We start from the raw sequence: 27,046 nt of genomic DNA on the forward strand, positions 1-27,046 counted from the left end.
CACTAGTGCTCAATCTATACTTAGCTTTTCGATAATCTTCCATCTGCTTTGTCAGTCACTTATCTTAGAACTCTAAACTTCCCTAGGAAGAGCCCCCTCAACCTCCTGAACCAGATGTAGTCACTGTGTTCTTTTGCTTCAATAATGCTCATTATAGGTGTGAGTTCTCCAAGGGCTTTCATTCACCCATCTATTTACTGACAGTTTTTCCCAAAGTTTCTCCCAGGTGCATTGATCTAGGTGCAAGGGATAGAGTAGTCAAGAAAAGACACACATTATACTTTGAGCATTACATTCTAGTAGAGAGGCAGACAATAAACTAATTAATATAGGGACTTCTGCCTACTATATCGCTGCATTTTAAAAACTGGCCATTGTACTCAGCACATAACAGATACTCAATAAGTGTTTGCTAAGGAGAAGAAAAGTGAAGTGAGGGTAAATGGAAGCAAGTTTTGGGGAAGAGCAGATATAGCCAGTGTCACAGCCAAAATGATTAAATACTAACGAATTATTTCAACTTCAGGTTACAGAAGGCACTAAAATTGGTTGAAGCCTTTTCTCTCCTCCAAGAAGGGAGGAGAAGAAGGAAGAGGAATAAGCAGCTTGTTTTCATTTTTGGGCCTTGTGTGTCTAGGCACCAAAAAATAGGGATAAATGAATGAGTACAAGGCCCAGTTCTTATCCTGTCAACTACCATAGAATGACAAACTCATTTTTTCTTGCTTGTGGGCACCCAGTTAAACTATGTGGGTAAGAGAGACAGAAGATCCCATACATACATGATCCTCTATCACAGCAACCTTGTAAGCCCTGGATTAAAAATGGCACAGAGTGGAATGGGAATGTGACTTAGTGGTAGAGTGCTTGCATACATGAAGCCCTGGGTTCAATTCCTCAGTACCACATAAACAGAAAAAGCCAGAAGTGGTGCTGTGGCTCAAGTGGTAGAGTGCTTGCCTTGAGCAAAATGAAGCCCAGGGACAGTGCTCAAGCACTGTGTTCAAGTCCTATGACTGGCAAAAAAAAAAAAAAAAAAGGCACAGAGCCAGGTGCTGGTGGCTCATGTCTGAAATCCTAGCTACTCAGGAGGCTCAGATCTGAGAATTGTGGTTTGAAACCAGCCTGAGCAAGAAAGTTCATGATACTTTTTTCTCCAATTAACCACCAGAAAATCAGAAATAGAGCTGTGGTTCAAAGAGGTACGGCACTAGACTAGAGCGAAGATGCTCAGGGACGGTACCCAGGCCCTGACTTCAAGTCCCCTGACCAATAACAACAACAACAACAAAAATGTCATAGACATAAGATGAAAGGACCTGGGCCCCTGATCTTGGAGAAGAGCTTCCTACTTAATCTCCTTTTTTGGACGTTAGCCATTACCTGAATGAGAAATCAACTACTGTACTAAGCCTATCACAGTGGAAGTTTCTTGTTAGAGCAATTACTCTGTGATCTTAATTATTCCCCAACTCTTTACAAGCCAATAACACCTCTCTATCCCAGAGCCCTTCTCCTGACTCCAGACTCCATTCTCACAGCTGTATACTAGCCATTCCTAATGGCATGGTAGTAACCTCTATGGACTTACTGTGGCCCAAATTAGATTTGCTGTCTTCAGTCCCTGGAAACCTCGCACCTTTTTGTGGGATACTACACTTTTTACCCAAACATACAAGCCTAAAACTCAGGGCCTTTCTTGTTTCCTATCCATTACCCCTTTGAGTTCTTTTCCCTTTCTCTCATCCTCCACCTATCTCTTTCATTCATATACATCTCTTCTTCACTACTTCAGTTATCTCTCCAGCCTTAGTCATTAACCAAAAAGTAGATGTACTCATGCCACACCATTCCCACCCTCACCTGAACACCCTAGTTTGGCTCTTTATCACCCTGATGATCCATCCAAACTCTGTGGCACTGTCATGAAGGCCCTGAATGATCTAGTACTGCCCTCCCCTTCCTGATCCCAACTCAGCAGTCTTCCCCTGAATGCACCAAACTCCTTTTGGTTCCTCATTCACACTGTCCTTCCTCTCTGCTCTGACGTTTCCCTCTACATAGGATAAACTCAACCTCCCTCATCACAAGGACCACAGCCGGTCATTCTTCAAGTTCCAGCTTCAATTTCACTTCCTCAGAGAAGTGGCCTTCCTGACCCCTGCATCTACCACCTCCAACTGCCCATTATAACTCCCTTGATACTTCATTGTTGTGGCCTGTTAATTGTTTGTTTTTCCTGTTAGAGGGCTGTTCTTAGTCTCGAGGACAAAGCAGGAATCCATGCCTGCCACATAGAAGTTGTGATATGGCATCTTCTGGTGCCTCATAGAAACATGAGTTTCCTTAGTGATAGAAATGGTTAATTCTCAGAGTTTCTTCATGATCTGAATCAGGGTGATTGGTCTCCACTTATTAATGAAGAAATTGAGCCCTAACGGAGCAGGTGATCTGCCCTAGGGAACAATGAGGTGAGCCAGTCACAGGACTGGCTATGACTATCCTACCTTCCGGCCTCTGCCCCCTACTTTTCTTGTTTCTGAGCACCAGGCGGAAATGTAATGTCATGACACATTGGGGGATTTCTTTCCTCTCCTGCATTTTTCTGGTGTGACTCCAGCCTGGGGGGGTGGGGGAGCATAGACTCTGGGAAGAGGGAGGCGGGAGGTGGGGAGGTTAGTTGCTGCATTCCTCAGCAGCCTCCGTTTGCATAGCTCAGGGAAAGAAGAAAGAAGTTAGTGAGCTTTGGCAGCCGCACTGGGCATTCAGCTCCTGTTCTGGCAGCTGCAGAACAGACTGAACACAAGTTCTGCCAAAGCTCGGAAGGCGGACACTCTCTCCTAGCCCAGTCTGCCAAGATGAAGTAGAAAGGGTCAGGACCTCTGCCTAACATGGGAGTGGGGGAGAAAGAGGGGACATAGCAAGGGGCACTTCTTTCTGGTCAGCTTGACAGTTGGCTTATGCCCAACTGACTGTGTACATAGGATAGGGTGGAGGGGATGGTGTTAAGGCCTCAGTGTAAATCCTTCCTAGTTGAAATGCTAGTGTGGGTATCTAACAGCCTAGGTGGCTATCTCAGCCCCTCTTCGACCCTGGAGATGTTGGAGGGGGCAGCCCTGGACAGATGTCCCCATCCAGCTACTGGGTCTTCTGCCATCACATTCCAGGCCAGCTGAGAGCCACAGTGCGTGGCTTGAGAGAGTGTAAGGTCTTGCTCACCATGGAAACCGGGCTTCCTAAGCAAAGGTCACATATTTGATGCAACTGTCATTCAGGCACCTTAAATGCAGCACTCTTTTCCTGAGGACACTGCCAGCAAAGAAAGCTTGCTACAATGAGGACCTGTTTGCCTGGCTTTCTGCAGACTTCTATCATTGTTGCTTCTTTTCTGCAACCCCCATGCTGTTTTCCCTTATGGAGTCTGACCTCAACTTGTATCCATAGGGAAAGCCCAGTCAAGCCCCGAGTCCAGAAAAGACTCACTAGACCATGAATCTAGAAAAGGAGATACATATGAGATGTACCATGGATAAAATAGCAGAGGATAGTAATCGCTATCATCTATTGAGTATTTATCCAGACACTGTCATACATGCTTTATACACAGAAAAACTCTAATAAGAAAACTAAGGCTTGGAAAGATTAAATAATTCACCCAAATGACATGATCAGACTTGGAACCCAGATTTGTCTGATTCAGAACCTGAACTCTTAACCTCTATTCCACTCATTATTTATTCATCATTCACTTACTCAAATGTCCATTCATTCATGCATGCCTCAAACATTTCATGAGGACCTATGACATGCTACAGACAGACTATACTGGGTGCAGTATAGATGAATACAGAACTGTAGAAGGATGGACTCCGTGACCTACATGACTCCACAGTAGAAGAAATGGATGAACAAATACCAGCAATGCACAATGGTATGAACACCATAGGAGAGAAATAGCAGAGCTGTTATGAGAAGATAATCTTTTTTCTCCTTGCATTTTCCAAGGCTAGGTGATATGGGAGCAAGAGGAAGAGTGATCAACTCAGAAGGGACCAGAGATGAATGATTGATTTTCTCCAGGTCTTTATTAAGTACTTACCTTGGAAATGGTGTCTATGGGGCTGGGAATGTGGCTTAGTGGTAGAGTGCTTGCCCTGCATGCATGAAGCCCTGGGTTCAATTCCTTAGTACCACATAAACAGAAAAGGCCGGAAGTAGCACTGTGGCTCAAGTGGTAAGAGTGCTAGCCTTGAGCAAAAGGAGCCCAGGGACAGTGCCTAGGCCCTGAGTTCGAGCCCCAGGACTGGCAAAAAAAAAAAAAAAATAAGATAAAACAAACTACAGGACAAAACAAACTACAAGACAAAACAAAACAAAAAACAGAAATGTTATCTATGTCTATAGGGTTGAATTTATGTCAGACTTCTCAGGGCAGCATTTAGTCCTAAATGCATCTGATTAAGGCCCCTTCTTGAGTTTCCCAGGGCCATTAGGAAAATAAAAAGAGGTCAAGACTTTCTAGAAAACCTTGGGTAAATGCTTGGTTTGTGTAGCCATCCTTAGTTCACACATTAAAGGCATGAAGAGAGAATGAGCTGGTAGCTTCCCTCACTAAAGGCTACCCACCGTTAAAGCAAGGGAGACAGTAGAAATAAAACTAGCCTTTCATTGTGGGCATACCACCCCACTGACTTTTAGGTTGGGCAAGGAAATAAAGGTTGGGGAAAAGAATGACTTAATTCCTCCCATCTGTCTGGTTCATACACCCACATCATATGTCTTTGGAAAGCCTCCCACACAGGGTCTGACCCACCAACTTCAGCACTCTGCCCTGAAAGGAGCCCTTTTCCTGAGATGCCCTGCTGATTAGTAATAGACAAGATGTTGGGAGGGAAAAATAAAAGGAGAAGGGAGGGAGGGAGAGAACGAAGGAGGGAAGAAGAGAGAGGAAAGGATGTCCTAAAAAGAGCAAGAGGGGCAGCTTGGCTTCCTTCACAGCTGTGTGGGTGGCAGTGAGCTAAGAGGTCCCTGCTCTCTTCTCCATCAATCAAAGGGGTAATCAAGGGGGGGGGGGGAGTGCAATTTTAAAAGTTAAAAAAACCCAAACCACAACAACTTCCAAATTACATTAATTTGGTGGTGGCCTGACACTCCGGAAACCAATCATGGGAAGGCGCAGTTCTGATTTCTTCCTCTGCTCTTGGATGAGGTTGGCCTCAGTATATCCAACTGCCTGTTGTCCTGATTCCCTGAAGGCCTGGTCTGGCCTGGGTACCTTACCACAGTGAGGAAGACACAGCATCTTGCCTTAACCTCTGTGAAGAATAGTTGCCAGGATGAATTCACTGTCATTGAGGAGCCTGGGTCCAGCTGAGTAAGGTCAGCATTAAGGAAAATTATATTATCTAAGAGTAACCTAATGCAAGTTACTTCACCCCTCTGAGCCTCAGAGCCCTTGACCATTAATTCTGGGGTTAATCTCCTGGGACATGTGAGGCTTAAGGAATATCCTACATGAGAAATGGATGTTAGAGCTATAGAACATCATACAAGGACCAAGAATCCTTCCTCCCCACTCCCCATTTTCAGGTTAAAAACAAAAAGCACTGCTTTAGCCTCTTTTTTTTTTCTTTCTGGTTCTGGAGCTTGAACTCTGGGCCTGGGCATTGTCCCTGAGCTTCTTTTGCTCAAGGCTAGCACTCTACCACTTGAACCACAGTGCTACTTCTGGCTTTTTTTTTTTTTTTTTTTTGAGTAGTTTATTAATAGTTTATTGGAGATAAAAGTCTCACAGACTTTCTTGCCCAGGCTGGCTTCAAAACTTGATCCTCAGATTTCAGCCTCCTAGGTAGCTAGGATTACAGGTAGGAGCCACAGCCCCCTGGTTTTTAGCCTCTTTTTACTCCTCCTTACATCATCTTTCCTCCCACTTCCCTCTCTGCAGTGCCGTCCTTCACCCTACATGGACTTAACATAGCTGCAAAAGAATTCTTGATTTCCATGGCCCCTTGAACTTGCCCCCATTCTTTTCTGTATTGATTAAAAGAGCCATTGTTTACCCAGTTGCTCAGGCTAAATTCCAAGAAGTCATCCTTGCTTCTTCTTTTCCTCACACACCCTCACTCAGTTCATCAGCATATGTTAACATGTGATTCTTCCAAAACAGATCCTGTATTTGACTTCTTTCTTTCTTCCTTCCTTCCTTCCTTTCCTTCCTTCTTTCCTTCCTCTTTCCTTCCTTCCTTCTTCCTTCCTTCCTTCCTTCCTTCCTTCCTTCCTTCCTTCCTTCCTTCCTTCCTTCCTTCCTTCCTTTCTTCCTTCCTTCCTTCCTTCCTTTCTCTCTCTCTTTCTTTCCACTTCTCTGCTACAGTCCTACTTCTGTCCACCACTGCCTCTTGTCTACACCAGTAGAGGTATCCTAAGTAATCTAGCTTTTTCCACTTGTGCCTTCTAGAACCCCTTTTCTGTAAGTAGTTATGTTTCTGAAATGTAAATCAAATCATATCACTTCCTTGCCACAAATACTACATTGGTGAGCCAGACACCAATGACTTATTCCTGTTCTCCTAGCTACACTTAGGAGACTGAAATCTGAAGATCTTGGCTAGAAGCCAGCCCAGACAGGAAAATCTATGAGAGTTTTTTTAATTGTATTTTTTATTATTTTAAGTAGTTGTACAAAGGGGTCACAATTCAACCTGTCAGTGCATGAGTACAATGCATCTTAATCTATGTCACACTTTTCATAATTGGCTCCGTCAGGGAGATTCTTATCTCTAATTAACAACCAGAAAGCTCAAGTGGTAGAGCACCAGCCTTGAGCATGAAAGCTAAGGGATAGCATTGAGGCCCTGAATTCAAGCACCTGTACTGGTACACACACACACACACACACACACACACACACACACACACACACACGCACGCACACACACACTACTCTATTGGTTTCCAAATTGTTTACCATGTCCAGGAGGCTCCACATTATACAGTTCCCCCGGTCCCTTATACACACTGAGCTTATTTTTTGTCTCAGGGACTTTACATGCCTGATCCCTGCTTGTCTCAGGTCAAATGTTACCTTGTCAAAGAAGAAGCCCCCCCCCCCCCCGCCCCCGCCCTTATACAAATGACTTCTGTACCCACCCACATCAGCACATTGCTTATTCTGAAACTGCTTATATCTGAAATTATCCAATTTATGCATGCATGTATTGTGGTCCACTGTCAGTACTATTCATTGATAAGAGACTGATTCTCTAGTGACAAGAACAGTACTTGACATTTATTTTTATTTTTTGGTCAGCCATGGGACCTGAACTCAAGCGCTGTCCCTCAGCTCTTCAGCTCAAGGCTAGTGCTCTACCACTTGAGCCACAGCGCCACTTCCAGCTTTTCTGCTTATGTGGTGCTGAGGAATCGAACCAGGGCCTCATGCATGCAAGGCAAGTGCTCAACCACTGAGCCACCTTCCCAGCCCTAGTTCTTGACATTTTGAAGTGCCCAGTCAATTTTTTTGTTATTGTTGTTAATTGTGGGGCTTGAACTCAGGGCCTGAGTACTGTCCCTGAGCTCTTTTGCTCAAGGCTAGAATTCTACCTCTTTGAACCAAAGCTCACTTTTTTTTTTCTGGTAGTTAATTGGAGATAAGAGTCTCATAGACATTTTGGCCTGGGCTGGCTTCTTACCATGATCCTCAGATCTCAGCCTCCTGGTAGCTAGGATTGCAGGTATGAGCCTCCTGTACTAAGCACAGGCAGTTTTTTTTTTTTTTTTTGGAGAGAATAAATGAATGTCTTTGCTCCAAAATGAGTTCTTTTCACCCCCATCTTGTGTCAAAATACCCTCTCCTTCAGAACAGGAATCTCATTTGGAAGGTGATAGGGAGGCCTTCACAAATATTTGCTGAATGAATAAGGCTAAAATGAATTACCCCAGCAAAGAATGCCACTGGCTTAAAGCATAGCTATTCCCAAGAGTATTAGCATTCTCCAACAGGAAGCTTGAATTTCAGGCATTGTTGACAAAGGGAAGAATTTCAGACCAGTCTAGTTAAAGTGATATATTTGGACAATGTTCCACAGTTCCATGGGTGCTTAAATCCTCAAAGACCTATAAAGATCTTTAGGGCTCCTTTGAAATTGCAGTTGAGGTTAAATATGAAACAGTGCTTAAAAAGCAATGTTTGTTTCTAAAGAAAGAATGCAAAGGCCTAGTTTTCAATCCTAGACATGCCATTAATTTGCTCCTTGGATAGGTCATTTAAGTTCTGGGAGGAAATACTACCATTTTATCCAAATGATTATTAATAGACCAATGATGCTGCTTCTACTCATGAGAAATCCAAAACAGTGGCTTCAGAATGATATGATAGAGTAACCAGGTTATTTATGCCATTATTTGAGGGAATTCTCTATTAAAAAAAAATACTGAGCTGGGCACCAGTATTACATACCTGTATCCTAGCTACTCAGGAGGCTGCGATCTGAGGATCATGGTTCAAAGCCAGCCTAGGCAGAAAGGTTCATGAGACTCTTATCTCCAATTAACGACTAGAAAACTGGAAATGGCTCTATGGCTCAAGTGGTAAAGAGCATGCCTTGAGCTGAAGAACTCAAGGACCGTGCCCAGGCCCAGAGTTCAAGCCCTACAACCGAACCACACCCCCCTCAAAAAAATACTGAAAGTAATTTTCTAAGGAAAAAACTGTGTATATAATACATAATACAATATATAGTTACTAAAGTATCTAAGAGCAAAAAATTAAATAATGTAAGTATAATTATTTAGATTTGGAACTATGAACTTTAGGAGCATTTTATGGCTAAAATAATTTAAATATTTAAAAAATAAATTGTTTAAATGTATAACATGCTGGGTACTGGAGGTTCACCTCTATAAACCTAACTACTCAGTAGGCTGAAATCTGAGGATCTGAGGAAGCTAGTGTGGGCAGGAAAGTCAGTGACACTCTTATCTCCACTAAAACTACAAAGAAAACCAGGAGTGGAACTATAGCTCACATGCTAGAGTGCTAGCCTTGAGCACAAAAAAACTCAGGGACAGAGCCCAGGCCCAGAGTTGAGCTGGCAAAAAAAAAAAAAAAAGTGTAATAGAAATCTTTCTTTCTTTCTTTCTTTCTTTCTTTCTTTCTTTCTTTCTTTCTTTCTTTCTTTCTTTCTTTCTTTCTTTCTTTCTTTCTTTCTTTCTTTCTTTCTTTTTTTAGTGGATTCACTATGTAACCAAGCTGGCTTCTAGTATTATTAATAGATGAGCCAGGTATGATGGCACATACCTGCATTAACAGCATATCAGAGTCTCAGAGAGGAGCATCATGAGTTCCAGGCCAGCCTGAGCTACAAAATGAGATCTTGTCTCAAAAATGAAAAAGAGGGCTGGGAAGGTGGCTCAGTGGTAGAGCGCTTGCCTTGCATGCATGAGGCCCTGGGTTTGATTCCTCAGCAGCACATAAGCAAAAAGAAAAAAACGGGAAGTGGCTCTGTGGCTCAAGTGGTAGAGCGCTAGCCTTGAGCTGAAGAGCTGAGGGACAGCGCCCAGGCCCAGAGTTCAGGCCCCATGCCGGACCCAAAAAAAAAAAAAAAGAATGAAAAAAAGAAATAAAGATAAAGAGATCACTATCTTGTAGAACATAAAATGAACCTTATATATTTTTTTTTGCTATTTCTTTCAGATATAAAAAGGAAACATTTGCTTATTGACTCCTGCAGTTATGAAAACTGAACTTCAGCACTCAGATAAGCAATTTGTTTTTTTTCTTTTTTTTTTTAATGATAGTTATTAGCATAACTGGGAGAGAGTGAGGGAAGGGGTGACATTGTCCAAAAAGAAATGTATTCATGGGGCTGGGAAGATGGCTCAGTGGTAGAGCACTTGCCTTGCATGCATGAGGCCCTGGGTTTGATTCCTCAGCACCCCATAAACAAAAAGAAAAAAAAGCTGGAAGTGGCGCTGTGGCTCAAGTGGTAGAGCACTAGCCTTGAGCTGAAGAGCTGAGGGACAGCGCCCAGGCCCAGAGTTCAGGCCCCACGACTGGACCCCCCCCCCCCAAAAAAAGAAATGTATTAATAGTTGCACAAGAGGGTATCACTGTGAACTTCTGTACAAATATACATATCTATATCAAACTCACCCCCTATGCCTCTCCCTTATCCCTCTACTCCTTCTCTAATGATTTCAACAGATCAAGAGATTTCACTGTATTATTGTCAACTACTTTGCAACTCTTTAAGATAGATATAGAAATATATATGTATATGTAATTTATTTCAGTACACATCAAATTCAGGGCCTTCTGCATATTATGCAAAAGTGTAGCTTACCTTCAGGATAAATAGATATCTTTTTTCTTTTTTCTTTCTTTCTTTTTTTTGGTGCTAGTCCTGAGGCTTGAAATTAGGGCTTGATGCTTGGGTGCTATTCCTGAGTTTTTTTTGCTCAAGACTATCACTTGAGTGAGACATTCACTTCCAGGTTTGCTTTTGTTTTAGTTTCATTTTTTTTGGTGGTTAATTGGAGAGAAGAGCCCTTCTTGCCTGGAGGTTGGCTTTGAACTACATCCTCAGATCTCAGCCTCCTCAGTAGTTAGGATTTTAGGCATGATCCAGAGATGCTGGATTTTTTTGTTTGTTTTAAGTAGTTGTACAAAGAGGTTTCAATACAATATAACAAGTCAGATTATGAGTACAATGCACTTGATCAATATAACCCCTTTCAATATTTTCTCTCATCTTTCCCAAACCCATCCATACCCTCAATCTTTTGGTGGTACTGGGGTTTGAACTCAGGGGCTCAGTACTGGCAATGCAGGCATTCTGCCATTTGAGCTACTCCCTAGCTCCAGTCCTTTTTTTTTTATTGCCAGTCCCGGGGCTTGAAGTCAAGGCCTGGGCACCATCCATAGGCTTTTGTTCAAGGTTAGCACTTGAGCCACAGTGCCACTTCTGGCCTTCTCTGCTTATATGGAACTGAAGAATTGAACTCAGGGCTTTATGCATGCTAGGCAAGCACTCTACCACTAAGCCACATTCCCAGCCGCTAGCTCATATAAGTATCTCTATTTTACAGACAGGTTCAGAGACTAAGTATCATACATGAAGGCACTGCCCTAACAAACAGTGAAGCATGGACTTAGACCAAAATTTTAGTTAGCTTGTCCTTTTTCTCCTCTACTATACCCTAATAAGGCACATTGGACCACCTTTCATGAATTTGTGAACTGGAGGCAGAAGGAACTCTGATAAGGAGTTGTTCTCTTTTTACATATGATTTCTTCATTTTCTTATCTCTAGAAGAAGAGAAAAACCAGTCCAGGCTGTAGAACTTAAGAGTGTAACTTAGTGGTTAGAGTGCAGGCTTGGGAGTCAGGTTTTGCCAATACACATCTTGTCTTTTTTCTTTTAATAATAAGCACCTACCGTCCAGATTGTTGTAAGTTGTGAGATAGTTCCTATAAAGCATGTAGCCAGTGTTCATATGTAGTAAGCATTCAGTGAGTGCTAAATGTTTATAAGCCTATTGATGATTATATTAAGTACAAAAAATTAAAATATAGAAAGCTAAAAGAGGGCCTGTCAAGAAAAGGTAGATGGCCGGGCGCCGGTGGCTCACTCCTGTTAATCCTAGCTACTCAGGAGGCTGAGATCTGAGGATCGTGGTTCAAAGCCAGCCTGGGCAGGAAACTTCGTGTGACTCATCTCAGGTAAACCACTAGAAAACCAGAAGTGGCGCTGTGGCTCAAGCGGTAGAGTGCTCGCCTTGAGCTGAAGAGCGCAGGGACAGCGCCCAAGCCTAGAGTTCAAGCCCTACAACTGACAAAAAGAAAAAGAAAGAAAAGGTAGATGTTTCTCAGTGCTCAGAGGGCCAACTTCTGATGAGCAATCTTAAGTGGATGCAGGGGTTGGAGGCATGTCTCAGTTGATAGAGCACTAGTTAATGAGGGAAAGTGTTAGGTACCAAGTTTGAGTGTTGGACTTGAACCAAAAAAGAAAAAAAGTGGGTGCAGAAGCAATCGATTCATTGTACTCATAAACTGACATGTTAAAAGTCCCTTTGTACTACTTTATTTTTAAATTTTTTTAAAGAAGTGGATAGGGCTGAGAATGTGGCTTAGTGGTAGAGTACTTGCCTAGCATGCATGAAGCCCTGGATTTGATTCCCCAGTATCACATAAACAGAAAGAGCCAGAAGTGGTGCTATGGCTCAGATGTGCTAGTCTTGATCAAAAGAAGCTCAGGGATAGTGCCCAGGCCCTGAGTTCAAGCCGTAGGATTTGCAAAAAAAAAAAAAAGAAAGAAAGAAATAAAAAAAGAAAAAATGAGAAAAAAGTAATAGATGAAGATTCAGAAGTTCTCAGAGCCACTCTATCAACCTAGCAAAAGCCTAAGGACTTGGAGGCATAGCTCAATTGGCAGAACACCTGCCTAGCATACAAAGGGATCTGAGTTCAATCCTCATTATTGAAATAGTACAGCAGCCTAGAGGACTTCTGAGAGGAACTCCATTAGTAACAGAGGCAGCAGGAGAGAGCAGCTGAAAGACAGGAAACCCTGAACCTGCAGGAAACCTCAGCTGGAGAAACAAAGTATGCTCAGAAAAGTCCAATCCAGCCTAAGGGCTTGAGACTAGAAACTTGGAAGCAGGAAAGGGAACCCACAGAGTTCAAAGAAACTCAGTACACCAGTTATTTTCGACATCTTAACTGATTACTAAAGTCAGGCATTGGTCCTTAATAGCACTGTGTGGAGTGCAAAAAAGTGCCCTTAATTTTGGAAAAATCTTTTTACTTGGGAGGTAGAAACCTACAGGACTGGGATTCAGGACTGCCCAAACAAAAAGCTAATGAGAATCCATCACAACCAATAAAAAGCTGAGCATAGTGGAATGTATCTGTCATGCCAGCTACCTGGGAGATGTAAGTAGGAGAATCAAGATTCAGGCCAGCCCTGAGAAAGTAAAACATAGGACTCTAACTGAAAAATAACTAAAGCAAAAAGGTTGGGGACATCAAGTAGTAGAGTAGCTACCTAGCAAGTGATGCCTTGAATTCAAACCAGTAATCACCAAAAACAATAGTAACAAGTGCCCAGTTAAAACAAGCAGACTGTGGTATAAGGGTTATCTTTATTTGGATTGCAAAATATAAATATGAACCGGGTTTGGAAATACAGGTTGTAACAGTTCAGATATGGCACCAGAAACTTCCAGAAGGGACCATAACAGCAAATGTTTGTAGTTTTCGTAAGATGGGTGACGCTACCCAAAACTTTCACCAACTCCAAACAGCTCTTCTATAGAGAATAACAAGTTAATCAATTTTTCAAGAACAGGTCGATGCTAACGTTTCCTGTTCCTCCTCAGTCTTTTTCCTTGCTAACACCTTCTCCAGACTGTCCTCTGCTGCATTGACCCCTGCATGGAGTAGCACCAGAAGAATGGCAGGAGTAAGAGAAATGTCTTGACACAAGGGAGAGCGGGTTTCCACTCTGTGGGCCTGGGTTTGTAGGGGTAAGAGGCTAGGACAGCCATAGGTATGGATAACCAATCTCTTCTGAGATTTGGTGGGTAGAGGACACAGGGAAACACCGATATCAGGTACACATTGACATCAGCACCTTGGGCTTTCAAAACACAAACAGTAGACAAAATCGCCTAGGCAATCCAACTCATAGAGTGGGTCTGACCAAGTCAACTCCTGCATCCTGACCATACGCAGTTCCCTGGGGGCACTCTGCTCCTGGGGTATCTTTAGAAATGTAGACAAACAATGAACTGCCACATATAGGTCACAGAGCCATCTCAGATTTGTGACAGTGTGTTGCACTGAGCCAGATGGTGGGGATGCAAGGAGGGCCATGACATTGCGAAAGTAACAGTCTAGGCACTTGAAATATTATTGTTAGATTGTTAAAAACTAAATAAATTAACATACATAGAATAAAATAAATATATAATTTAAAAGGCATTTTACAAACAAACGAACAACAACAAAAAATAGTTGTTTTTTTTTTCTCTCCCCTCTGGGTAGAAGTCTCAAAATCTCGAGTTCTCAGGTTTGTGGTATTTCACAGTTAGCTCGTCCAGCACTGGAGGGTCCAAATAGTAGATCCCTTGGTGAGTACTTGAGTACATGGCTTCTCAACTTTGTTGCTTTCTTCCATAGGCCACAGTCTTTCTTTCTTCCTCTTTTGTTTTTCTTTTTCTCTTGAAAGATCCTGGAGCATATGGAATTTAGCTGGTATTTTAGTCCAGAAGACAAGTGTTTAAATAAACTGATGGGAGAAGTGGGTTTGGTGGCGGGGAATCAGAAGGGCCTGAAGGTCCTGATTTTTGTTTTCTTCTGATCTCCATCCCACTGAACATATAGTTTGGCACTTGTAGGCTCTGGTATTTTCGCAAAGCAATTATGGGAGGCCCAAACGAGATACCAAAGCTAGGGTTGATAAAGTCTTGTGACTATTGGAAAGTTTTTCCCTCTGCAGACCTGCAATCAACTAGTGTCTTCTCAGAGGAGGCCATCCCTGCAGATTCCTACAGCACAAGAGAAAGACATTTAAAGTTAGGTCAAGGGTTAAGGGTGTGGCTTGAGTATTAAAGCACTAGCCTAGCATGCATGAAGCCCTGGGTTCTATCTCCAATACTGTGGGGAAAGGGGGAAGCTGGGTCCAGTCTAAAGAAGTCTCAGAAAGTCTCCATGGTCCAGTTTTAAGAAATGGAAAGAGTAGGTTGGGAGTATGGTCAAGTGGTAGACTGTGCCCTGAGTTTAAACCTCAGTCTGCTCCCCCAAAAGAAAACAAATGAAAAGAGCAGTCAAATACTATGTCTCATGCCTGTAATCCTAGCTACACAGGATTCATAAATGGGAAAATCTCTGCCTGAAACAGCCACAAACAAAAGCTTCAGACCCTACCTGAAAAAGCAAAAAGGGCTGAGGCACGGCTCAAGTGATAAGAGTGCTTTCCTAGCAGGTGCTAGGCCCTGAGTTCTAACACCTGTACACAAAAGGGGGAGTCAGGGAGTGAAAGGGGCTGAGGTAAGGAGAAGCTGACCTTCTAAGTATTTGGGTTTTTTGCAGGGGGTAGGGGTGGGGGGATGGGTATCTAACAACGTACACCCTGATGATAATTCACCAGTGTTCTTTTTAAAAATAATTGTGCACTGTAACCTCTCTTCCCAATCCCCTAGCCTATACCCCAGCCCTTAGTCAAGAGAAAAATTCAGTACTCACTGAAATAGACCAGGAGACTACCTATACCCTGGCTCTTGATGCTGCTAGGGGCAAAGGATGTGCTATTACCTTGAGCATCGGTCTCTTTCAATGGGAATTAGTCATGCCCAACTTCACTTTCTCTTCATTTTCCACATCATAACCTCCTCTCCTGTGGTACCTAAGAAAAGTAAGGTTTGTGAGCAAGAGCTGCCTACTGTAAGAACGAGAATGTGCAAGTCTCAGAGCAGGTCCTTCCTAAGAACTCTGCCTTGCTGGTTCTTTCCGTTACTTGGAAAACTCCAGAGAGTATGGCAGTCCCATAGATCTCTGGACAAAGGCCAACTGAGGGATGCCTGTATCTACCAGCAGGTTACATTTTACCTACATTTATTTGATCCTTACAATATCCTCATGAGGTAGGTGAATAGTATAAAAACTGAAAGATTACTGTTCTCAGAAAAAAAACAGGTACCTTGCTCTAGGTCTCACAATGGATGAGTTGTACCACTTGAAAACACATATTTCAGGTCTCCCCAACCTACAATATACCCAGACTGGACGTTTAGCCTGATTCAGATATCTCAGAATTCAAAGTATATATATCAAAAGTATCATTCAGATCTTCACTACCAAATAACACACGAATGCACTGAAGAACAGAGCCAAGAGAAAGAAATGTGTGAAACGGTGGCTTTATGGGTGAGTCCCTGGGCCCCCGAAACAGGAAACAAACCCTTGTGAGGAAACAGAGTCTGTTATGTATGTCCTGGGCTCTAAAACACTAGCTGGCCTCATGCCATGCCCGACAAAGTAGATTTTTAGAGAATCTGCACCCGGTATCTAGCTCAGGATTTAGAGGCATGAGAATGGGGTTCATGCGTTCAACAGTTGGGGAATCCCAAGATGAAGTAGAAAGGGAGAGATTGGCAGACCCAGACTATGATGGGTTCCCCAAAACTCACCTAAACATAAGAAGTCCCACGATGACAAGCAGACAGACAGATGACAGCACCACAGCTACCACGGCCAGGATAGTGGTGTGGTCATATGAATACAAGCGATTCTCCACTGGTAGGCTCAGTCCATGACACCTCTCTCCATGGTAACCTGGATGGCAGCTATTATAAGACCAAAAAACAAAGGAGAGGAGGGTAAATGATTTGGCATCTTTGTCTATGTCTCTCTCTGCACTGTTCTACCTATTTAAGCCAAACTCCATTTTCTATACCCTCAGTCTTTCGATCTCTGCTCATGATTTCTACCTTTCCTCTAGCTTTCTCCTTTAAGAGCATTCTGAAAATGGCCCTCTGAATGCTCCCTCGCATTCATCCTTCCTTTGTTGTCCTCCCACTTACTACTTCCTCTGGTTCTCTGGTCCCAGAGTCCTGCTCCAGGCAGGGAAAAAATGAGGATGGACTTGAAGGTCTCAGTTTAGATCTATTCCATGTGTGGCTGATTTATTACATGTGTGTTAAGACAATCTGTTTAAGCCACTTAAGAGTGCTGGGGCCCCAGGGCGGTGGGTTGAGTTGAGGGGATTCAGTATCACTCCCTCCAGTGAGGCCCCTCAACATTCTAACCCAGAAATAAATCAAGCCTTGCCCATCAATGCTTCCAGCGGCCAGTCCCTCCCTACTGCTGCTTAGCCTATTAATAGGCCCTGTTCCCTTGCCAGGAGTCATTTTTCTCAAGTTTCTTTCATTTAACTCGCAGCTCCCTCTGAGTACAGGGCCCAACCTGGGAGCCTCACTATAGCCTTTGCCTCTGAATGTGGAGCTTTCAGGCCTCCTTCATCACAGGACAAAGCAAACAAAACCAAGATAGCATCTTCCTGCCCAGCTGCCCTGCCACAGTAAAAGAATGTCACAAACAATCCCTTGGCTCTTCTTAAGTGGCAACTGCTTCTTCTAACAAAGCATTTCCTTGAAGCTTTTAGAAAAACTGCTGAAGAAACACATTCATATCCCTTCCTTTCTCTGGACTCCAGAGATCCTTTGATGTTTATGGGAGCCCTATTCTACAAAAAGGTGAAGTGGCTTCTCAAGGTCACACAGCAGTGCAGAAGCACTGATGGGGATTGTCTGACTCTGGGCTCAGCAGGCTGCCAACCTACCCAGCCAGGGGCAGGGACAGCCTGTCAGCTTGGGGACATGAAGCCACTAGCTGCTGACAAAGGCACTGAGAACTGTATGGTCCTCTAACTGCACTTTCTTTGAGAAGGAAATTGTGCACCTGATGCCTCAGGGAGAATCCTTCTCTTGACAGGGCAGCAGGGATGCTCAAGGAGCCACTCAGCAGTGCACAGAAGTCAGGCTGAGTAGTGCTGCATCTCTGTCCTTACCATAGTACTGCCTTGTACCTCTCCCTCCCCAAGACCCAGCTCACTGCAGGATAAAGGTAGGTCATGCCCAGAACACATAGTTTTTTGCCCAGCTTTTTCTATGCATGGCATGCATCACCTGGGATGGGGGGATAAAAAGTCACCCCAAACCTATCAAGGCATGGAGGAAGCTGCCAGGAATATCCTGGAAAATCACCTGTGCACAGTGATCAGGAGTTAGAGAACTTAGGTTTAACTAGAAAGCAGCAAAACTAAACAGAAGCCACTTTGATTTCTGATTCTTCCCATTTGGAACAGTAAAGGTTCACATATGTAAGGTAACACATCTGACAGGCTCTTGGGTCTATCTAGCCCTGCTCTCTGACTGTATTGTTATTTCTATTTATTCATAGCCTTAATAATTGGCACTAATAAGTAGCAAACATCAAAGGCTACTATGAGCCAAGTACTCTGAGCTGCTTTACAAAGATGCTTCGCTTAATCTTATTTATTTGATTGGTGCTAGGGATTGAACCTGGGACCTTTCAGGTTAAAACCATGTCTATGAAGGAGTTAGTATCCCCAGTTTTTGTGTGTGCTAGTTTTGGAGCTTGAACACAAGGACTGGCTGCTGTCCCTGAACTTCTTTTGTTCAAGGCTAGTATTCTATCACTTGAGCCACAGATGCATTTCTGGTTTTATTTTTTGGTGTTTCAGTGAAGACAAGAGTCTCACGGCCTGGGCTGGTTTCAAAACTGTGATCCTCAGATCTCAGCCTCCCGAGTCACTAGGATTATAGGCATGAGCCACCAGCATCTAGCTACTATTCTCATTTTGAAGATGAAGAAACTGAGGCTTAACTTTCATTAAATAAGTTGCCAAAATTACAAAGTTAGTGAGTGCTAGAACCAAGATTCATGACTTCAGAGACTGTCCTGGCCCAGAAGAGGAGAACTGAAGTTAAGTCTGTTTGTACTTCTAGTCTATCATTCAAACCCCACAGGTAGTTACTCAGATGATAGAAATAAAGCTTGGCCTCAGAGTCCGGCAATTCAGTTACATAATCCCTCCACCTCCAGCCTGAGTCAAAAGGATAATAATGTAAACATCCTAATATTACCCACTTCTCCCTCCCTTAGCAGCCATCTCTTGGCTTCCCCTAGGGAAGAAAGGGGGAGGGGGGATCTAGTACATTCCAAGCATCCCCGGGTGGGGGTGAGATCATGTGTCTTGTCCAAAGCCAGCACCCATGTCCATCAAACTAGGACAAATTCCTCCGCTCCATGTCTGTGACCCATTTCAGAATATGTATAACAGAAGCAAGAACCCAGGTACAGGTGGCATTATGCCTGTAATCCCAGCTACTCAGGAGGCTGAGATCTCAGGATTGAGGTTCAAAGCCAGCCTAGGCAGGAAAGTCTGTGAGACTTACCCAAAATTAGCCACCAAAAAGCTGGAAGTGGAGCAGTGGCTCAACTGGCAAAAAAAAGTTCAGAAACAGTGCTCAGGCCCTGAGTTCAAGGCCCAGGACTGGTACAAAAACAACAACAATACAAAACTCTCTAGGGACTAGACTCCAGCAGATGGAGGGGCATCATTTGCTGGAGGACACCAGGAATAGCATATCATCAGATTGGTTCCACTACTTTTTGGGGGGGTGGTGAGTCATGGGACACCCCCTGAGCTTTTCTGCTTATTATACCACTTCGAGCCATAGCGCCACTTCCGGTTTTCTGGTGGTTAATTGGAGATAAGAGTCTTATGGCCTTTCCTGCCCAGGCTGGCTTTGAACCTGGATCCTCAAGATCTCAGCCTCCTGAGCAGCTAGGATTACAAAGTATGAGCCACCAGTGCTCAGCTTTCTGCTGCTATTTCTAGCCAGCTGATTTTTTTTGCAAGTCACATTACCTTTCTAAGACTGGTGTCCTAATACAATAAGTGACTATATCACTGGAGCATTGTCAATAGATCTAAGTGGATAATATGGATGAAAGCACTTAATGGAAGGAAGGTCCTACATAGGTGTGATTTATTATATAATTGGACCTGCAGAGGGTACAGCTGCTATCTCAAATAGGGAACCCAAGCCAGCTGGAGTCAACTGAAAGGGCTCACAATCCTCTGGGCATCTGGGCAGTGTGACCAAATACAGGCTCCACGCCTGTCTCTCTTCCAACTTTACGTCCTCCCTAACACATATGCTCCCAGGTTTCCTTCAGCCACAGGAAACTTCGCAGCCAATTTCTGGGTCAGTGGCCAGGACAAAGCCCCAGGAAACTGTTTGAGGGTAACTTGGCTGATGACACAGAAGGTTTTTCCTATTTATGGTGGCTGCAGAGGGTTGGTTTAGGAAGCCCGATAGCCCCAAGTTTACCACAGCAGCCTGGACACACCCTGGCTGGTGGTTCCTGGATCTGGAAACAAGGAGGAACCACAAAGACTCCCCAGAGATAAATGCACAGATGTCATACTGCCCCAACCCAAAAGCTCTTTTTTTTTTCCCCTAAGTACCTGGACATATGAAGCAGCCAGACCACACACAGAATCTACCCCATGAAAATCTGTCCAGCAAGCTGGCATGGATCTTCAAGTCAGATCGCTACGCTTTAAGCCTAAGAGTGCTCTAGAACAACAGCTGTCCTCTATAAAATCTTGCTCAAACTCATGGTCAGGACTGGGAAGAAAGATGAAAGCCAACAGTGGGGCCTGGAGACATGGAAAGCATGCTGACCTTGGAGTAAGGCACCTGAGACCCTGGTTCTATTTCTATCTACTTATTTAGCTGCTGATCTCATGCAACTTGTTGGCTGTAGTTTCCTCATTTTTCAAGTAGAAATAGAAAATCTTGTCTACCCAGCAAAGGGCTTTTGGAAACCACAAGGACCATATCTTCTCCCCATCTCTTAGAAGACCAACTGGCAACAAGTAGGTACTTAATACACCCACTGGGTTTCATTTATATTAAATGTAAACACTAAGCTCTGGGATGGAGGGGGAGATGTTAACATTATGACTACCACTATTATCCTAGGGCCACTGAGAAGATGGCTTTGGGCACACTTATCAGGATCTCTGGGTTCAGGTGGTCAGTTGAGATTTAACTCTTCAGGACAGTAGCCTTATAAGGGTTCTTAGTCCCACATCCACTCATCAAAATGCCCTGGGCCAATGTAGCCCAGAAAGATTCCTGGTCTCAGTCCATCTTGACTGCCTTAAGAGTCACTTTCTCCATCCTGAGCTAATGATGCCATTTTACAAACGTAAGACAAAACATTTTCTTTCTGTTCCAGACATTGGGAAGGATACTACGAAGACTTTTTCTTTTCTTTTCTGTCAGTCATGGGGCCTGAACTCTGGGCCTGGGCACTGTCCCTCAACTCTTCAGCTCAAGGCTAGCGCTCTACCACTTGAGCCATAGCACCACTTCTGGCCTTTTCTGCTTATGTGGTGCTGAAGAATTGAACCCAAGGCCTCATGCATGCAAAGCAAACACTCAACCAGCCCTAAGAAGACTTTCTTCACCACTTTTTTTTGTTGTTGTTGGTCCTGGGACTTGAACTCTGGGCCTGGGCACTGTCCTTGAGCTCTTCAGGGTAAGGTGAGTGCTCTACCACTTGAGCTTCAGTGCCACTTCTGGTTTCCAGATGGTTAGGGATAAGAGTCTTACGGACATTCCTGCCCGAGCTGGCTTTGAACCGTGATCTTCAGATCTCAGCCTCCTGAGTAGCTAGGAACGAGCCACCAGCGCATGGCTCTACACCACTCTTAAACAATCTCTTCCCATGCCAAGCTCCTAACAAGGATGTTGCAAGAAAGGACACAATGATTGTAGATGGGTTTCTCTGCTGATTGCCAAATATGGGGCAGCTCTGCTAAGTATGTACTCACAAGTCAAGATGTTTTCTTGTTTTGCTTTTGTGCCAGTACCGGGGCTTGAACTTAAGAGTCCTCCCTTAGTTTACTTGCTTACAGCTGGCTCTCTACCACTTAAGCCACACCTCTAACCCAGCTTTTGGATGACTAATTGGAGATGGAGTCTCTTGGACTATTTTGCCCTGGACTGGCTTTGAACTGTGATACTGCAGATCTTAGGCTCTTGAGGAGCTAGGATTCTGAGCGTGAGCCACAGGTACCAGGCTCTGGACAAAGAAGTTTGTATAAGTCAAGGGATCACTGGGTACTGATAGCTCATGCCTATAATCCCAGCTACTCAGGAGGCTGAGGATCGTGGCTCAAAGCCAATCTGGGCACAAAAGTCCATGAGACTCTTACCTCCAATTAACCACCAGATAACTAGAAGCTGCATTGTGGCTCAAAATGGTAGAGCACTTGAACAAAAGAGCTAAAGAACAGTGCTCAGGCCTGAGTTTAAGCCCCACAACTGACAAAGAAAAAAAAAAAAAAAGGAAAAAAAAAGCCAAGGATCTGCACCAGTCAGAGGTAAAAGAGACACTATGAGATTTCTTGATAAGATGGGAGACAGAATGCACACAATAGTGAGTTAGCACACCCAGAATCTCCAGGTCACAAGGTCCCCGGAGTCTGCTGAGTCCCCACAGGAAAGAAGACGGATGTTTGCAGCCTGACGTGGGGTGTTGGCCTCAGGCACAGTGGTGACATTATGCCTCCAGAGAACATGGCAGTGCTGTCATCCCTGAGGGGTTGCCAAGGCAGCCGAATGCTGGGTTTGGCTAGGAGAAGCTAAGCAACCCACAGCCCCTCCACCCACACTCCTGCCAGGGAAGGACTGATGTTGCCTGCTGGGTTGGGTTCTATTTCCTTTTAATCTTACACAAAGAATGTGTTCTAGTACCCCCTGACCAAAGGCCAATACTCTCCTGGCCCATGGTGCAGTGAGGAAGCAAGCAGTACTGGGGAGGGGGGGTTCCCTTTGCCCCACAATGATTCCTCTCTGTACATTCCTTGTATATATTCTTCTCTATACAGCCCTACCATGCCTTAGAACTAACCTACATTTGTTCATTCATAAGCACACATCCTCCTAGTATACAATACCTGCACAGCATGCGATCGAATGCACCTCATTTCTGCTTACAGAAGCTCCACTGTACCCAGGAACCTGTTCTGCCATATTTTCTACCACCTCCCACACAGAAAAATGCACAAGGCAGGAATGAAGGACCAGCTGCCTCCAGGAGTTAGCTCTCCTAGCCACATGCTCATTTCTGGACAAGCCGGAAATGTCCCTGAGGATTGAAGAGTGTCACAAACCCATACCACAGGAAACTGCATTCTCTTTGGTAGTGGGGGGAAGGGGCTTCTGTGGACTAAAAATATTTTCCCTCTTCTGAACTTCCACCCGAAGGTTAAAAAAAAAAGCGTGGGTGAAATTGTGACTTCAAGAAACAGTAACAAGGAGAAACAGCCACATGGCGGAGAGTGTGCTGAGATTCCATCTGGGGAAGGGGCACTTACATGCATGATGGAGCCCGGAGCTCCTTCTGATATTTGCATTCTCCATGGATGCAGAAGTCCTTATACTTCCGAAGACATGGGTCTCTCTTCTTCCCTAATCCTTTGCCCTTCTTCTTCCTTTTCCCCGTCTCTTCTTTGCTTGGCGTGGCTAGAGCTTGTGGCTTGGAGGATAAAGCAACTGCAGGAGGAAGGTACGCTGGTAAGACTTTGATTCTATGACACTTTTTTGAGAAAAAGTCTGTTTTAAGGCTAGCCTTAAACTTGTGCTCCTTAGGCCTCCGCCTTCTGAGTGCTGGGATTACAGTCATGGGCCCATCCACACCTGTGTATGCTTTGATCCTACCTAGCATCAGAGGTTTGGGAAGACTCTCTGGTTTGGTACCTCTCACGTGCTAGAGGGACACTGTGTAGAACCACTAGAAAAATGGCATTTCAGGAGGAGGTAGAGGCTAGGATAGGTCCCAACTTAAGAACCTCATTCAGGAAATGCTATCGCTCCTGAGTAATAGCAGCCAATAGTAGCAAGCAAGGCTACCAAACTCATTCCCACACCATTGTCCACCTCCCACCTCCATCTCCAACTCCCCCCGCATCTACTTCATTCTATTTTAGTCTTCATTTCCTGTTACTTCACTCAGTGACCCACTTGCAGGAAGATAGTGTCACAGACAAAAATTGCTTTTGGAGAAGATAGTTGGATGTTTTGGGGTAGGAGGCTTCTAAAATAAGAAGAGCGTCTGTGTGTTCAGGTGACCCCCCTCTGGGATTCCCATTAGTATCAAGGCCCAGCTCAGAAATAGCAAGCAGCTTATCCCTCCCTGGTAAAGGCTGTCTTTTTCCCATTTCAAGCAAAATATTTACCCTTCTCTCCATTTACATCTATCCTCAAATATTATGTTTATAGTTCTCTGATCTTTTGGGGGGAAATACATGTGTATAAGGGATAAGGAGGTTAAAAGTGACTCCCCACTTCTTCCCAGAATTCAGAGGCTGGGGGGAAAACAATCTTACCCAGACACTCAGCTGGGACTGACAAAGGCTACGCTCACTAGTTCCAGGGTCTGACACCAGCTTCTTTCCCACACCTGCACCCAATAATAGAAAAGCGTCCAGTGTCTATGGCTATAGCCTATGTTTGGCAGAAAGGCGAGAATGAAACATTAGACTGGAGACTGAAAAGTTCTCAAGCTAGAAGTGGCTCCCCCAAAGATTATGGCCTTACATTTTCAAGAACTTAGAATCCTGAAGGGCACTGACTTGCCCACAGCCATGAAGGATTAAAAATGTAATCCATCCCAGGTGAGGCAGGTGGCCAAGTGAGGAACACAGAGACCCAGGCAGGAAGTCCAAATAATCATAAAGAGTGAGAGAATGGCAGAGTGACAGCTAGGCTTCTACCCAGAGTGAGTCAGGTCTGCAGAGGTATGAGGAGCAGCCATGTGGGTGGGGGACTGGGGGGGTGGGGGAAGGAGAGTGAGTCACAGCCTAGCCCAGCCCTGCCCAGCTTAGGAAGAGAGAGCCAGGAGAATCTAGGCTGTTTAGGCTATGGGTGACCCCAAGGGCCACTATAAGAGGATGAAGTCTGGGAATACAGGTTCAGCTTTGGAGCAAACACTTAGAGCAACCAAGTGAAGCTCTCAGGTAAGGGGGAGAAAGGCAGCTGAGTGACAGGCGGGGCTAGAACAGGTGAGTATCTTCCCTACCAAATATAGTTATTCCGGGTCACAGGGCTTAGACTCTGCTCCACCCCTGAGAATCACTTCAGGTAGCCAGAGGCAGGGAAACCAGCAGGATCTGGACTATGCCCAATCAATATCTGTTCTCAACCTTAGCCACACAGGCAGGTGGGAGGAACCCACGTGGTTCTTTCCCCTTGGAGTCTCCTTGGGGATTCAATTGGTTGAGAAGTCTTCGGGTGTCAGGAATATTCAAAACAGCCCCTTAAGGCCCCAAGGCTCACCTTTTAAAGCCTCCCCAAAGGAGCTGGTCTCACCTAGGTAGGCCACCAGTTCCTCATTCCCTTCCATTTCCCCAATCTGAAGATAAGTGGGTGGAGAGGATCACTGCAAACCGATTTTGTGCTTATAAGTGGCACATCTGTTATCTCCACTTTAGATATTTTCCATATCACTGGATTTGGAAAGCAGGACTTGTATCCATTTTCACATAGGAACTCTAAGAAAAGCATCTCAACTATATTCCTACTACCTAGCTTAGCTTACTTCAGAGGACAACTTGCCTGCTTCAGTTTGCTCCAAAGTATCCAGAAGGTGATAACTCACCAAGTGGAACCCAAAGACCAAAAAAAAAAAAAAAAAAAAGACAGTAGAACCTGGGACCTGCATTTCAAGATGCCCAGCTTTCTGCAATGCCATCAGCTTTTGCTTCTAGTCCTGCATAAATAATCCACAGGAGCGCCCAAAAGGATGCATCTTAGATCTGATTATTCTTCAACTGTTCACCAGAGTCCAGTAGTGGGCAGCCCCCTCACCCACCTCTGAAAAGGGCTGACTCTTCCAAGTCCACGACCTCCCTGGTTCGGGCACCTCCCGTGGGTAGCAACTGGTCCGTGGAGCCAGTGGGAGGGTCCGGATTGCTGGTTCCAGCTGCCATCCCTCTCCGAAGCCGCTCCAGGCTCTCGCCAGTCACCAACGCGGAGAACACTGAGAACCAAGGGCAAGGCCGCATAAGACCCCCACCTAGACCCCGCGCCTCCGTGCATGGCTGTCTACGCCCTCCCGCCGGAGCGCACGGGCCCCACCAAGTGGCACGCAGTGGCACGCGTCGGGGACGCTGCAGCGATCTTTCCTTGTGCTCCCCCCCCCTCCGCGCAGCGCCCCCATTCCCCCCCCCCCCGCCCCCGACCTCGGGGGCGTCAGCAGCTATCTTACTTGCAGCCAGAAAGAGCTTTGGCACTACCGACGGCAGCAGCTTCATGTTCCCAGACCCGGGCAGAGTCAGCAAGGCAGCAATCAGTTTGGAAGCGGCGGGCACTGAGAGCCCGCACGGGAGGCAGGCGGGGAGGGGGGCGCAGAGGATTCCGCCGGGCACTGTGAGCCGCCTGCCTCTGTGGGTGCAAGCCTGGCTGGGACCTTTGCTCAGCTCACAGCCGCCGCGCGTCGGTCTGTTCCCCGGGGGTCCGCGCCCGAGCCCTAACACCTCCGTCAGGCCGATCAGCCGCGTGCCGCGTGCAGCTCCTCGGGCGGACTGAGCACTCCTTCGTCGCGCCGTGGGGAATAAGGCTCCGCGAGGCGCCGGAGCTCCGCCCCGCCGGGCGCCGCCCCCTTCTCTCCCCTCCCCGCCCCCCTCTCGGGCCGGGAAGCGAGCCCGGCCCATGGCGCCGCCAACCAACGTAGCCCCGGACCCGCGGGCGGGCGAGCGCGATGGGAAAGCGGCGTGTGGAGCAGGCCGCGCTCACATTTTTGGGGAGCAAGCCAGGGCAGTGGAGGCCTGGCAGTGGGTAGGGCCACCGATCGGCAGGTGGCAGGGACCGGTCCTACCTTTCCCCCAAACGCCTGGAGAGCTGCAGCGTTGTAACTGCTGATCAGAGAGCTGGGTTTCGGGCCTGATTCTTTAGACCATCCCAGCTCCGTACCAGTGGGGTTTTCCACCCGTGAGTGTCACCAGAGTTTCAGAAGCTCGCTTTATTTTTTTCATTTCTTTTTTTTCTTTTTCCTTCTTTCTTTCTTTTGCCTATCAATGCAGACTAGCTAGCTCATTAATCATTTAAAATCGAAACACAAGAATATAAAACGGTTCTTAGGAGCCCGAGGTGAGCAGAGTTGAAGTTGCACACACCTGGTGCCAATCTAGCCCCAGCAGAAGAAACTTAGAGTAGCTTCTCCCCGCTTTCGTCTAGTGACAAGAGCCCACGGTAGAATTTTTATGATGGATTATAATCCTTAAACTTCTGAGATCAGAGAGGCTCTGGTCAACAGGTGCCAGGAGATTGATGTGCTTCCCTTCCAACCCTTCCATTTTTACAGGGATCTTCTGAAGGCAGTGTCCTGACCCTAAGAAATGACTCTCTCAGTGGGTATTTCAGCTCCCAGGGACGTGCTGCC

General features: G+C 45.3%; 1 protein-coding gene across 1 annotated transcript; it reads right to left on the reverse strand.

Moving 5' to 3' along the window:
• Positions 1 to 13,121: 13,121 nt before the first annotated feature.
• Hbegf (heparin binding EGF like growth factor) lies at positions 13,122 to 26,174 on the reverse strand. Its single transcript, XM_042692080.1, has 6 exons — positions 25,874 to 26,174; positions 25,478 to 25,645; positions 22,983 to 23,160; positions 16,189 to 16,344; positions 15,314 to 15,404; positions 13,122 to 14,547 (listed from the first exon to the last, which is right to left on the reverse strand). Exons 1-5 carry the CDS (start codon positions 25,917 to 25,919, stop codon positions 15,332 to 15,334), a joined length of 621 nt encoding a protein of 206 aa, XP_042548014.1. The 5' UTR covers positions 25,920 to 26,174; the 3' UTR covers positions 13,122 to 14,547; positions 15,314 to 15,331.
• Positions 26,175 to 27,046: the final 872 nt, after the last annotated feature.

Source organism: Dipodomys spectabilis, unplaced genomic scaffold, assembly GCF_019054845.1.
Source record: "Dipodomys spectabilis isolate Male_0828 unplaced genomic scaffold, ASM1905484v1 ptg000147l, whole genome shotgun sequence".
Taxonomy (NCBI): Eukaryota; Metazoa; Chordata; class Mammalia; order Rodentia; family Heteromyidae; genus Dipodomys; species Dipodomys spectabilis.